This window comes from Anas acuta, chromosome 3 (assembly GCF_963932015.1).
Source record: "Anas acuta chromosome 3, bAnaAcu1.1, whole genome shotgun sequence".
In the NCBI taxonomy this organism is placed as follows: Eukaryota; Metazoa; Chordata; class Aves; order Anseriformes; family Anatidae; genus Anas; species Anas acuta.
The window spans coordinates 70,008,199-70,023,078 of NC_088981.1; the positions used below are offsets into that span (position 1 = coordinate 70,008,199).

General features: G+C 46.6%; 1 protein-coding gene across 8 annotated transcripts in view; it reads left to right on the forward strand.

Annotated features, from left to right (window-relative positions):
* FYN (FYN proto-oncogene, Src family tyrosine kinase) overlaps nucleotides 1–14,880 on the forward strand; it is a 129,379-nt gene that overhangs the window by 112,102 nt on the left and 2,397 nt on the right. For all 8 annotated transcript variants that reach the window (XM_068677684.1, XM_068677681.1, XM_068677685.1 and 5 more), the window contains one exon: nucleotides 6,863–6,994. In XM_068677684.1, the coding sequence (XP_068533785.1) occupies nucleotides 6,863–6,994 (132 nt within the window). The remainder of the gene's footprint in view (nucleotides 1–6,862; nucleotides 6,995–14,880) is intronic.

Genomic DNA, 14,880 nt, shown 5'->3' on the forward strand with positions numbered 1-14,880 from the left:
TTGGTTTTGTTTCATTTTGGTCAGTTTTTAAATGAAAGATGATGAATAGACGCATGGGTGGGTGAAGTGACAGTAAAGATGAGATCCTCATGGTACTGCAACAGAGAAGATACTTCACTTTGCACAGCAGAAAGCCTGACTGGGGACAGAAAAGCCTGTTAGCTAGTTCTTTAATGGTGTGCCTTCTAGTATTTACTAACCACTATCAACATTGCTGTGCTATTCCTGATTTCTGTATTTCAAACTGGTCAAAGAAATCTGTTTGAGAATTACGTCTTTATGCAATAGAGCTGTCTCCCTGAGAACTGTTAACTTGGAGAACTTAAAGTTACTTTAATAGGAAAGCCATTTTCCAGTGCCACACAGAATGCTGGGCACCGCCGACCACTGATATGCTGTAAAAACAAATCAAAGAGTACCACAGCTTTTTGAAAAAGCTTGTGTGTGTGTGTGTGTGTGTGTGTGTGTGCAGACTGAGCCATGACACAGGCCCTTTGTAGTTAGTTGTTCTTTACAAGTTGTGCTTAGTTGTCAGATGTTGGTCCAAGTCTGCAGAGCTACGGTTTTGTTCTCCTTCTGCTGGCAGCCCGCTGGTAGTGCTTGCTCAATACGTGTCGGTAAATACCGCTCCGGCCCTCCTCAGTTCCAAAGCCAGCGAGTGTCTTACTAAACCACGTTGTGTGTCATCAGAAAGTGAGTGAAGCTGAGTGCCTCATAACCCGCATTTACCCCTTCCTATTGCAAGTTTTTTCTCTTCGCCAGAAGTCCCTCTTTTAGCACAAGTTTCGCCATTAATTTCGCCAGTAAAGGGCTAATCCCTTTCTCTAACTTCCAAGCGCTGACAGAAGGAGCCAGAGAGTTTCCAGAAAACCTTCTTGCCTGGGAGCAGAAGCTCTCCCACTGCTCACACCCCTCCTAATTGCTGTCAGCAGTACCTAGTCACGGGGACGGGGAGCACGGGCTGCATCCACGCTAACAGTTCACATTCAGGAGGGAAGCCCTGATTATTTCGTGGGGGCCCTTAAGGAACCTGCGGTAGGTACTAATGCAGAGCTAACCACTACTGAGTGGAGCCTGAGGGTGAGAATTGCTCCTTGCAAGCAAAATAGCCTCATGTCAGTCTCTCTGGAGTAACAACAGTGTCTGCAAGCTCTGCTCAGCAGAAAGCTGCCTGCTGGCCCTTCCCCTGTGCAAAACAAGACGAGTTTGCCTTGAAAAAGGCAGCCAGATCCAGTCTGTAAAATGGCTTTGAAACCATTTTCTATATTATCTTCGTTTTTGTCTGTTTCACTGCCATGTCTTTTGTTCCCCTTGGAAATGTCCCAGTGTATAGTTTGACAGGACTAATTATTCATTTGAATAGACAACTATGTAACCTACTTCTGGCCAAGTCTCTTCAAGCTCATGATCCCTAGGAAATCCTCTGATGACCTGTTTGCTTCCTGGTTTAAATGTCTTAGAATAGTTGTGCCCTCTTGACGTGTTAAAAGTCCTTAAAAGCCCGACTGACTGATGTGGAGGAAAAGCTCAGATTTTATAAGACAATAAAAGTTGTTGGATTTGGGGTGGGAAAGCTTTGAGCTGCAGGAAGCGAAATGGCAGGGGGAGGGAGCGTGGTCGTAGGTATGTCCTGCCCATGGAAATTACTTGTGGAAAAAGTGGCTGGGAAAGGGGGAATGGCTTGGCCTTTAGCCTGTGTCACTGATGGTCGGGACACCAAGCCAGGTGGGCAGCCAGGGTTGAGCCTAGGACGTCTAATTTATTGAGGATGATGGCTTCTAATATGCCACTGGAACTTTTCTCCAAGTGCAGTTCAGCCCCGTTTTGTTGTGTTCAGCTTCAGTTTTGATCGCTGCTTGGTGGCGACCACACTATCAGAAGGAAATGGTCGCCTGTGCTCATTTCCCATGACCTATCCCTTCGGCATCTGGGGACCGCCGTGTTTCTCAAGCTGGCTTCTGCCGCGGTGGGAGTTTAGACACAGGAGGAGAGCCCGGCTGAGGGAAGGGGGTGGGCAGCGCTGCAGACCGGCAGCTCCTGTGGGAGGGAGGAAATGTTTTGCCTCCTGAAATCTGCAGATTAAAGCCTTCGGTCACTCTCTCCTCAGCAGTTTTGCTTCTCAGGGCTTAAGTGTGCTCACAGGGAGCTTGTTGTCGGCCTGAGGAAGAGGTGGTTTTCTCCGGCCTCGCTTGATCTCCTGCTCCCTTCCCCCACTGTCACTTTTGTCTCCGATTAAATATTTTGAAAGGAAACAGATGGGGATGCTTTGAGCCCCAGTGGGTTAGAGTGCGGGATTCCTGAACCTGTGTGGGTATTACTCAGCCTGGTGGTAACGTTTCACCGACCAGCTTATTTTCTTGTTGGTTCAAACAAAGGAGGCCCGGCCGCTTCTGATTTATGAGAGGTAAATAAAAAGCGGTTCGTTGTCTGCGCTGCCATTTCTCAGCAGTGGTCAGGAAGGAAAGAGATGGTCACACCGCTGATGATTTACAGTGTGTGACCAGCAGCCATGCACCGCCATTAAATAATACCCCCCCCCCCAAAAAAAAAAAAAAAGTTCTTGGCTCGTAATGAGCACTTGGCTCCTCTTGCTCTGAGAGGAAGTGAGTAATCAAAGGGGAAAAACATGCCTATTAAAGCGACGCCCATCTGAAAGGCTGCAGTGGGGAACTGTGCTGCTGCAGCCTGCACCGTCAGGGCTTGCTTCTTCTGGCAGCCGCTGTTGCAACATCATTTTCCCCCTGCACAGTGTCGGGCGTATTCAGTCTTGTTTCCTTCCATCCGTGATTTTGCCTGTGTTAAAGGCAAGCCTCGAGACTCCTGGTGTTCTGCAGGACAGAGAGAAACTTCCCATCACCTCAGGCACAGGGTTTCCCAGCTCTGCTACCCTCGCACTTATCTGGTTCACAGCTCCGCGGAGTTTTGGCCAAGCACATGGCATTTTTGTGGAGAGTGCCGAGTGCTCCACAGAGCTGCTAGGGAAGAGCTGTTACTATTCTAAGCAGTAGCAGCTGATACAAATTTAAATTTGCCTTAATTAAAAAAAAAGAAAAAAGAAAAAGAGCAGAATTATTTACCAGGCCATGATTCTGCTGCATTCACTGGCAGGGCCTGCAGCAGCACTGCACCGAGCACACATGAAACAATAAGGATCTTATGCCTTCCAGGCAAGTCACAGCTATTTTGGGAGCTCTCCTACATGTTTGTAAACTTTCAGATCAACTTTTGCCTCCGTAATGCTTAGAAACATCTCCTTCCCGCCCGGCTTAGAAACGAGTGATGCTTCTTATTTTTGTTTCCTCAAAAAGAGCGGGGGTTTCTTTGGGTTCTTTTCCCCGACCCTTGTGTGGAGGCTTGGCTCCCAGCTCACCAGCTCCTCAGAGCTCCTCGAGCTGGCCACCAGCTGCAGCATCCGTGGCTTTGCCCTCGCTCCATGCCCACCTTTCCCTGGTCCATCATGGACCAGGCAGGATGGATGGTTCCTGATTCTCAGCAGCAACCCCCGAGGTCCCAGAGGGATGGCAGAGGTGCCGTCTGCTCCTCAGCAAGGAGCAGGACCGGGTCAGGAGGAGTCAAGGACACAGGGCAAAGGCCAGGGCTGCGTTTGGGCCCGTGGTTGTGCCCCTTGTTCCCTGCTTCCTGAGGAGGGATCGGCCTCCCTATTTCACGTTATTTCTCACAGCTCAAAAAATGTAATTGCGCAGTCCCTCCCACACAGCACTCACCATCGCCTACCCAGGCTGACTCGTTTCCTGTTACATGCTTGCTTCAGCGTTTCATTTCTACCTTTTGTGGCTTTCCCTTTTCACCCTCGGGAGCGTTGTGGTGCTGAGCTGCGCCCTCCGGCTCTCACCCGGCGGTTCCCATGCTCCCCGCTCCTGGCACTGGGGGTGCTGGGCTTGGTTTTAAGGTACGAGAGGCAGCAGCTTCATAGCATTTCTGGAAACACGGCTGTTATCAAGCCAGCAGTGGCTCTGGGGCATTAATCATAGGGGTTTGTGCTTTGTCGAGACTGAGATCTGACAGACAAAGCTCCAAGAGATTTTCGCTGGCCTCAGAAGAAACCACACAGAGAGCTGTATATCGAGGGCGTTTGGCTATCCCAGGCCCTTCTGCTCCTCCTCCTCACACAGCCTGGCTGGGCTGGAGGAAGACTCAAAGCAGGACCAGGGGCTGCTTTTCCCAGGGGATCCCCCCTGAGTGGGAGGTGACCTCCTGGGTGCGAACACCGGGGCAGAGCAGGGCCCGGGCTCACAGAAATCCTCAGAGGCAAAAGGCAGGGCCACAACTCTGACCCAGCATTGTACCAGGAGCTTTGGCTCACCTCACAGTGCAGGAGTCCAAAAAAGGCTTTCCCTGTGCTGAAATGTTTCAAAAGAGGGATGGAGATAAAAGCCACAGACGAAGACCTTGCTTTTGGGCAAAGACAGGCTATCCTGACCTAGGAATGCAGCCTGCGATCAGTTTGTACAGACAGAGTTACTGACTTGCTAGTTTGTAATAAAGCATGTTCCAGAAAAAAAAAAAAAAAAGAAAAAAAAAAGAAAAGAAAAAAAGAAATGAATTCCCCCCCAACAATGTGTTTCTGCCTTGACAGAAGCAGACAGATAGGCTGCCTTGTCAGCGGGGGTAATTTGGCTTATCAGATTTATTAAGATGCTTGTCAGTACTACGCATTTTATCTGATGATCTGATGCTGCAATTTGTGTGCAGCATGGAGTCAGCTTGTTTAATAAGCTGCCGGGGGCTGGGCAGGGGGCTGCTCTTTCTAACACCGTGCTGGGGACAGGGTTGTATGTGTGCAGAGGCTGCGTGTCAGCCAGGAGCTCTGCTGAGCAAGGGGAGCAGCGTCCGGCCTGCACGAGTGCCTCCAGCAGCATTGGGAGGCTTCAGAGTGGTGCTCAACACCTTTTGGGGTTCTAGCAGCAAATATGGAAGGTAAAAATGCTGGGGGAATTGTCCCCGAAGGAGTCTGAAGAGATTTCTGTCCTCCAAAGATGACCTGTAGGCAGTTGCCTCCTTTCTATCTGAGTGTCAAGAACAGAGTCATTGAGTGGCTTGAGGTCAGAAGGGACCTCTGAAGGTCATTTGGCCCAAACGGGAAGCATGAGTGCTCATCTTCCAACACAGCTGATCATAAATAAATAAATGTTGAATGAAATGTGTGCAACAAATGAACAAGCAAACCCGCAGGCTTGGCCATCTCACACACCACCAGACACCAGGCTGCTGCAGAGACCTCAGACATCCCAGCCACGGTGGATTTTAAAATAAGATGAAGTTCTGCAAATTTTGAGTCTTGTAAACCAAGATTGGTCCCATGAAGCTGGGGAGACTGAGGCCAAAGCTGAGCACCTGAATTATAGCTCCTGCCTGCAGGCCAACTGATGGAAATACGGAAGAGGCAGGCTGGTTTGAAAGTGAATAGACATCCACAAATCCTTCAGCACCTTTGCAAATCTAACCACTTATGTGTTGATGCTTAACTAGCCTTAAGTTCCTTACTTCAGGCATTAGGGATTTGAAGCTCTGTCTTATGTCTTTTAATATAGCAGTACTTACTTGAGCATCTGCAATTTTTACTAGAAAAAAAAAAAAAAGTATTTGTTTCTGAGTAATATTCTCTCTTAGGATCAATTATAAGTAGAGTAGAAAAAAATTTAGCACACCTCATGTTTTACTAAGTAAGGGGATGAGAATTGCCGTGTCTGCTCTGTACTCTTGGTCCAACTCAGACTGCAGCATATAGCAGAAGATGCGAGGCGCTGAGCACTGGATATGGCAGCAGAACAGTGCCCACAGAGAACTGTAAACAGCGCCATAACTTAACTCCCTGAGAGTGATTTGTCCACGTTACAATTTCCACGCTCCTCCCGAAAGCTAAGGGAGCTTTTATGAGAGGGTGGTGAGAAGTCAAAGTCAGTATGTTTCAAAATGTGAGTGTTTGTCACTGGGGATCCGCAATAAGCAACGCAACTCTTTTGCCTGTATGTTAATACAAGGCACCAGGGAAATGTCTGCATATTTTTTCATACATACTACAAGTTAATTATTACCACAAGACTTTTCTTTAAAGTCATACTGAAAATATTTTCCCTAAGAAAACAGTAAATGATTGGAAAAGCAAATAAATCAGAGTTTAAAGGCTTGTTATCGTACCATCCTTACCACAACTGGCTCCTGCAAGCTCTGTTGATGGATGAGCACATTAGGCTGCACGTATTAAAGGCACTACAGGCTTTTCAATGCCAGGAGCTTAAAGTACACTGTCAAGTTATAAATCACAGGGCGAAGTTGTGCCTTGACATCGCTGTACTCCAAGCAACTTGAATGGCAATCTTGTTTTTAAATCCTTGCATGTTTCTAATGAAATATTAGGTTTGGTTTTAATTTACATTTTTACCATGTTTGTTTGTTTTGTGTTTTGCTCGGTTTGATCAGGGAATCTGGGAGGTGCATTTCTAATAAATCTCACGCCTATTCATATGTGCTAACTGCGTGTGACTCGCAAATGTCACAGGGAAATGTTAATTTGAAACACTTTAGGAGAAAGATTTTCTATTACATTGAGCTTACTGGCTTTTAAACCTTTTTTTTTTTTTGCGTTATAAAACTTCAAATCTGAATTAAAACTTCTTAACCCTCTCTTGGGATGTGGGGACAAACCCACTCCTTGCCTGCTAAGCCTTTCCTTCTGCCCTACATGTTTCATCTGTCTGTGAGCATCCTCCATGGACCTGTTTGTTAATACTTGCGTGCAGCTCCATCAGCCTGCAGGTGTTGCAGAGCAAAACAGTCACCTGCGAAGTGGTACTTTGATTCTGTCTCTGTTCTGATTAAGATTTATTTCTTCCTTCGCTAGGTGCAAAGTTTCCCATTAAATGGACTGCGCCGGAAGCGGCACTGTATGGAAGGTTCACAATAAAGTCAGACGTGTGGTCTTTTGGGATCCTACTGACAGAGCTGGTAACAAAAGGGAGAGTGCCATACCCAGGTAAGAAAATAGTCTGAGCCCTGCATCACCTGGGAAAGGAGTGGGAATGAGCTATATACTTAAATTGGAAAGTGTGTTTATTTTCATTGGGCTCAAAGGAGGATGGTTATCGTGCATAGGTTCTGCTTGTGCTTGAAATTGGTCCTGACTGAAAGACAGTGTGTGATCATCATGGTAAAAGTAACAAGAGGCAGAAAATCCAACATACTCATTTCTATTTTTTAATTGTTTTAAATTCATTTACTTTCTAGCAAAATAATGAAAGCAAGGTGAAACAACTATGTAACGGAGCAAATAGCTCTCCACAGTATTGCATTCACTTTAAAATACCAACCAGCTCCCAGAGTCGCACTACTGCATTTATTCTGTCAGCCTGGTTCTGTACAAGGTCTGATGACTGTCTGGATGTCTGGTATTACCAAATCTCCTTCTTATGAACTCTTAGATTTGAATCCTTGCGTTAGACATGGATGGAAAGGAAAAGGAAAAAAAAATGTGTAATGTGCAGGCCAGAGCTCACGGCAAGGTCAGAGAGGGGCCAGGTTCTCTGCATGGGGGAACCGGAGGCCCCGTGACTCTTTGTTGAAAGCCTGCCAAGTATCCCGTGGATTAAGATTTGTAGCCGGGGTGACTGGATCTGCCTGTGCAGAAAGAGCTTTACCTTCTGCTGCCGCCCCTGGAGACTGCAGGCATTCAGGTAAAGGGGAAAGGGGTGAGGAGAAAGCAGCGCATTACATGGAAAAGGATTTAATCCCTTTGTTTACCTATCACCGCGGATACTGACAACAGGGCATCTGGCTGCATCTTTATTCTTTTTGGGTTTTAATTCCTCACCAGTAAACCTCGGCTGTGTACGCTAGGGCTGATTTAGTAGAAAGTGTCCTAAAGCAGTTTCAGTCTCCCAGTCTGTGCTGTTATCAAGCAGGCAGAGCCATACATCAAATCCAGCAGGAAAAGCATCAAGGTGGAGTCCAATTTATCCTGCTGTATCTCACGCCACTTCAGAAGGCTGAGCTCAGCAAAACTGAACTCCCAGAGCTTTTCCAGAAGGTTCAGCTTTGCTAGTCCCTAGCAGCCAGTACTGGGGAAGAGAACGTGGGGACTGGAGGGGTTCTCGTGATCAGAGGTGAATTTTTGCATGATTAGCAGGGAGCAGCGTAGCAAAGCTGTGACTGTGCCAGCAGTCACAGAGCTGAGGTAGCAGAAAGTGGGGTGGGGTGTTTCTGTGGGATGCGTGAATCCCTCTGCCCTGCCCTTCCCCGTGTGGTTGAAGAAAGCAGGGTGTTGCCACCGCATGGAGCAGTTGTGGCAGTGGCAGGCACAAAGGTCTTCTTGCCCTGAGGATTACTGGCAGTGGCGTGGGGGAGCAGTGGTTTCCAGGAGGTTATTGAGGGCTCAATGAGCAGGCACAGACTGTGTGCAAAGGTTGAAGATAGAGAGAAGATGCGTAAGGCATAGCTGATAGGGTGTTATTTCTATGGGATGGGCACAGATCCTGGCTGGGGTGCAGAAAGAGGATGCTCCTGGCCAGTGCTAGCAGAGTTGCTCTGCCAGCCATGGCAGAATTAAGGATTTTTTTGTTGTTGTTGAGCCCTACATTTGTGGGGCAGCGTTGCTCAGTGCCTAGCCTTTCATCATCTGCATGAGCTCAAACAAATGCACACAGAAAAAATACTCTTGGGGGCAAAAGTGTCCGTCTAAGCCCTGTGTTTACTCACAGGTTTGTAAGTGAACCCTTTGTTGGCCAGGTCAGCAGAGGACATCTGCACTTCCCAAGTGTTTCTTTCCCTCCCTGTGGGAGAACGAGGCCACTGGATGTGCACTTAAGTGCTTGCAATATATAACTTCTTGTAGGATCCCTGACAGAAATCTCGGGCATGGTCTGTGTCCTGAAAACGTGGACAGCTTTATTAGATGGCAGTCGGAGCACATCAAAGACAGCTAGCGGCCTCTCTCCTCTTCCAGCACCGTCCTTCCCCTTCATCCCTCCCTGCATAAAGCCTTCACGCACTGAGAGTCCTTCCAGCTCGCTCTCCCCTAGCCATGCTAGGAAGTCATTGAGAAGCTAGAAACAGCTTCTTGCGTGTTACATAGCTCAGAGTCAGCAGGTGGCTGGGTGCTCACGTACTGCCTCGGTTATGCCCTGCCTGAGCTCTGCACCAGGGCTGTTCCCTCCTGCCAGGGCTTCCTCTGCTGCTCAGCCAGGCCTTAACCATCTCGTGGTCACCTTCACTCCCCTCTCTGTCAGTTTTACCTAAGAGCAGGCTCAATTTCAAGGTTTCATTTCCAAAGCCTTTAGAGATTTCCATTAGGTCTCATTTTCCAGACCCTAAGTGGGGAGGCATTTTTAGGCCGAGGCAGTAGTGGAGGGGAACTGGGGCATTCTCATAAGCCTGCCTGTGCGTGTGGGATGGAAAGATGGAAAGAGGGCTCAGGTGAGAAAGTCCTCCTAAGTCTCTGAGAAAGGAGACTCTTCTCCCCAGCATAGAAAAGTTCATTCATCTCCAGCTTCATGCTGGGGAGAGGAGGGACTTTCTGGAAGGACAAGGCTTCATGAATGTTGGTCCCTGACCGGGGCAGGGTTCAGACCCACCCATGGGACTTTTCTTGCCTTCGTGCCATGGCTTGCATGAGGAGGAAAAGATGGAAGTTCAGCCACTCAGGGAGGCAGCACCGAGCCTCTCAGAGGACCGAGGGAATGCAGTTCACTGCTGACCAACTTGGTGTGTGGATCTGCAAGCTCTGAACGGGGTCAGCTTTGAAACAAAAAGGGTCATGGAGCTGACACTCTGCTGTAACACCCATTTTTTCATAGTGGTGGGCACATTGTCTTGATGTTCCTACTTTTAGCATGTAGCAGGCCAGGGAGAGCAGGGAAACGTCCTCAGACAAAGGAATCGCTCTCTTGCTTGACAATATCTTGGTGCCTGGAGAGGTTATGTACATCTGCACCCCGGTTCTCTGGTGGTAACCATGCCCACAGGGCACAGTAGGTGCCAAGGCCTTCTCCGAGGCCTCATGCCTTGGAGAACCAGGCATTGTTTTACGTTTGCACAGAAGGAGGGAGAAACACCACAAGGAGAAGACAGGCAGTTTCTAGGAGGGGCACAGACTGTGTATGGAGTAGGACTTGGCATTCCTTGTACCCCAGATTTCCACCAGATGGATGACCCCCTTTGGGCGGAAAAGCTGCAGCAGGGGCAGGACACACAAACAGTAAAGATTTTGCTGGCAGAGGTGAAGATCAGGCTAGAGTTCATGATCAAGCCTTGCCCCCAGACATTGTAGCTCCCAAAATCAGGACTGACTTTTTGACAGCTGCCCCCATCTCCATCCTTTGACCAAGCTTGTTCTTCCGTCAACAGACACAGCGCACTGCTGCCCAACAGTGCTTTCTCATCCTTTTCACAAGGCAGCAGGTTAGAATAAGCAGCTTTCACGGTCTTTCTGTGTGTTGAGGTTCTATTTTCACTGTCACAGTGGAGAAATAAAAACTGGATATGGGCAGAAGAGGAGCCAAGTGTAAAAAATAATCTGCTTAGTCAACCTTTTTCAGGTTCTGCTTCTTTCCACTTTCACAAATGTCCCCTTGGATCTTAGTGTCTTTTTAATGGAGGTTAAGAGTCAGAGGCTGCATTTCTGTAGCAGCAGTCTGTTTTATTAATACATTGCCTTTTGGATAGACAAAATTCTCAGCTGCACTAAACAAGCACCTCTGAACTTGCCCCTTCTGCTTTCTGCTGAACTTGTCACATGGAAAGCGTTTGCATTTTATGGCCACTCTGACAGCCACCACGATATTATCCACATTGCTGCCTCCAGCCAGCTCGGTCTTCAAGTTTGGACTCCAAGTAGCTCTGCAGTCCCTGGGGAGCTGTGTTCAGCCTCCTCCTCATCACTGCAGGAGGCTGGGGCCAGAAGGCTGGGGCTGTGTACACATCAGTGACCCAGCACGTGTGGGTACCATCGTCACGTGTGTGGTAGCTAATGACAAGAGAGAGGTGTGTACTCAGCACATAGCATGGGTAAGCTCGGGTGGGTTTCTCTGTAAGCAGGAAAGCTCAGTCACAACTCTTATACCAAGCAAAAAATAAATATTTATATTTTAAATGCCTTTAAATACCGTATTTAAAGTAATAATAATAAAAGATTTTGATAGCTTTGTTTTGTGGGTGTTCTGAGGGTGATAAGTACTTGGGGATTTTCAGGCCTTAATTTCTAAATAAAGTGGTATGACTTCCAGATGTTTAAAAATTGTTAATACTTTTGCACAAGAATAAGTTTGTATTATTCTCTGAAAAAACATCATTGTGCTTCAAAGGGAACAGCTTTCCCATTCTCTTCACTGTACTATTTATGCAGTGTATGTCATGGCCTCCCTGCATAACCCCCCCATCCCTCTCCTCTCACCTGTACCTTTTCTGTGGGGCTGCCCCCAGAACTTAGGAATTCTGCACCTAGATCAAACTAAACAAAACCCACAAATCAACCTGTCTCCATTTTACCTCTCTGAGAGTGCCAGTTTTGATCTAGTCCCTACGGACAACTGCACGGTTTTACCTTCTCAACTCCACTAGAGATGTGCAAACCTGTCCAGGACTGAGGAACCTGTGAACACGAGCAGAGGCACAACTCTGGACTCTTGGAGAACCTGAAAGATAGCATATCAGGGGAAGGGCAGCAGCTGAGCTGTTGTTTTAGGAGTCATACTTCAAGCATTTGTGTCTGTATTCGTGTTTAGTCATTGGTCTAAAATCATGCAGTGAGGGTTGAAGGAGCATAATTCTCAGTCCAACACAAGAAAACAAGAATAAAGTGTCTTAAAACCATCACTGTCCTCAGTGGACTTCACGTTGCCCAAAGTAATCTATACCACATCAGCTTTGGGTGTGGGGATGCTGCCTAGTTCCAGCAATCTTGTTTCCTGCCCTCTGGAGCAGCAGCGTTGCCCAGGTCTGTGCTATTTGCACATCTGCTGTGTTCTGTCTAACCAAGCTCCAGGGCTGTTTTTAGCCACAACTGGAAATTTTACATCCCCTTTTATGTCACCGTAACTCTTACTATTGCAGCTTTTCCAGGAGGATTCAAACAGCATTGTGTTTCTGTCTCTCATCTGTATGAGCTGGATTTTTATTGTACTGAGCTTTAAAGAGGCCGTATCATGTGGCACCCTAGGACTATTGCAAGTTTCACTAATAAAGCTGGGTGCTGGGAAGTTATTTCATTTTTGATTTTCTCGGGGACTGAGTAGTTAATGAAAAACCTGTCGTTTGGAAATTGGATGTTTACTTTTGGGTTCAAATGCTAATTCTAGAAACGTTATGAGCACAAACTGATTTTCAAGCAGGTGAAATAGCTGTAGTCAACAGAAGAACATTGCTGAGTAGTTTATTCCACAGACTTATGTGTTGCTTTTTTTTAAATAAACTTTTAAGGTATCTAGAAATGTATTGCAATCAGAATTTCATTTATTATTTACTAAAAGAGCTGAAACTCTCGGGTATTCATTAGGAGTGAAGAGTTGTACAGGCTGTTCAAATATTCTGTCTGTGGTGCTAGAAGTACAGATACAACAGGCTCCTGCCATCAAAAGAGAAACACTAAAACCTGTAGGATAAGCTAAGCAAATCCAGATAATGGGTTTGTAAACATAAATAGGCCCATTAAGAAGTAAAAAGCATACCTGACACATCGCTATTTTTATAAGTCTAAGTAATAACACAAGCAAGATTAATATATATATATATGTATTTGAATCTCCCTTTTTAAATCAATAGCACACAAAAGGATTCTGCAGCCCTTGCTGGACACATGGATTCCACCAAGGAATGTGAGGATTGCTCGATTTAGCTTCATATCTGGGTTTTACTGGGAGGGAGGGGAAAGGACAAAGGCAGAGAAGGGCATTTTCCTGGATTATACTGTGATGAGCAAAACCTGGGACAGAAATGACTGTGACTCCAGGCAGCAAAGCGTCTTTTATGTTCTTCTCTCTATCTTTTTAAAAGAAAAGGGAAGGGAAGGGAAGAGCTGTTTGTGTTTTTACTCCCCATGCTCCCCTCCTCAGGGTTTTTCTTCCAGCACGGAGTTTGTTATCAAGTTTCAGTGTGTGCTTGCAGCACCGAGTAATACACTGGATAAAAACACCAAGCATTTGATATCTTAGAGTAACAAATCAGTTGGGAAGGAGCTTTCCTGCTGCTGTTGATTCCATCCATGTTGTACTTAAAGGGGCACTGCCAAAGTAAAAACAAAGAATTCAGTTTGTTTTGGGGGTTAGGTATACACAGTAGATGAGTTACTGGTAACTCTTATTTGCATAGCCTTTACTATGTAAGGGAAGCAAAGCACAGAAGAACCTCTTAGCCCAAAAATTGAGGTAATTCAACTGATTCAAAGACACGGGTGTGAAAAAACAGTGCTTAAAAAGTGCATTTTTTTTGTTCAAAACACACAGACAAAAATAAATAAATAATAATAAGAGCACAACATGAGCAAAATGCTACTTTTTCGTGTAGCATCTCAAAAACAACAAGGCACCAGAAGGTTTGGGTTGGGTTGTTGCTGCCCTTGGGTTGGCGATGACTCACAGACCACTGGTGTTCTTTTTCAATTTAATTAAAAAAAAAAAAAGTAGAATATGTTTGCAAATGTTCTAGTTGGATAATGAGGAACATCCAGAAGTTTGTTCTGTGTGTGGCAAGCCTTCCTCGTTTGTTGTGAGCCCGTGTGACCTAACAGCATCAGCCTGAACCTGATAGCCCAGGAGAACATTAACTCCATGCAGAGTCCAGTTTCTGCAGAGCACCATGGTTGCTGTTTCCATCACTCTGTAGAACCCTACCCAAGGATAGGAAACAGCATGTCAGTGCTGGTGTGGAAATCTAAGGTGATGCAGTAGGCTAACCAGGACTGTGAGTCAACCAGAACGTGACCAAACGAGAGACTGAACACCTGTGGGGCAGCCTGTGAGAAGCTTGGAAAGGGAGAAGGGGAAGGCAAGCAGCTTGTATTTGACATAGTAGGCAACGAGGAGCAAGTGGCAAGGCCGTGGAAGGGATGGCTGCAGCAACAGGTTAGGAAAATGATCCTTACAGAGGTATTGCAAATGGATTATCAGCAAGAGGAAATTGCCCTGTCAAGATAAGAGGAGAAGGTGTTTTGTAATCATAACACGAGGTGAGAATGGAGATGTGGGTCGTCAGGAAAGACTGTATCTTGCAGATGCTTCTTTCAAAACATCTAAGAATTAAAAACAACCAGGATGTGAGGACCCAGAGTAAAGATCAGACCCAAGGATACTGCTGAATTAGCAGCCTAAATGCCACTCAGCGTAAGGATACTGCGCCCACCAGTCAAGGTGCAGAGTAGACAAGTGAATCTGTGCTGGAAAAGGTGGTTGAATTATTTCTCACAAGTAACTTCAGCTAAAACATGGAGTGGAAGGAGGAGGCCCCCTGGGTCCTGAACATGGTCAAGGGAGCACCATGAAGGAACTGGGTGGCAGGATGGTGTCCTGGAAGTCAGGAGGAAGAGCAGCCAGCAGAAAGAGCAACACCAATACATTTATTTCTAGTCTTGGTCATGGAGAAACTTCAGTGGTTCTCCTGGTTTTCTTGCAGAGCTGCTTGGCAGGGCCCACCAGGGCAGGGCAGTGAAGCCTGCAGATGTTTTTCAGCAAAGGACTGGGGCATGAGCTGGCAACTGGCAAGCATAAAGCTTGCAGTCAACGTGCATGCTTTCTCTGAAATATTTCCATGTGCCTGTGGTGCCAGTGTTACCCTTGGTACCGTTAAAAAGCCAAAGCAATAACTGGAAGAGATAAAGGAACTAAAGCTGAGGTTGACTGCAATTAATGTATGGTGAAGAACATCGTATGGTGAATT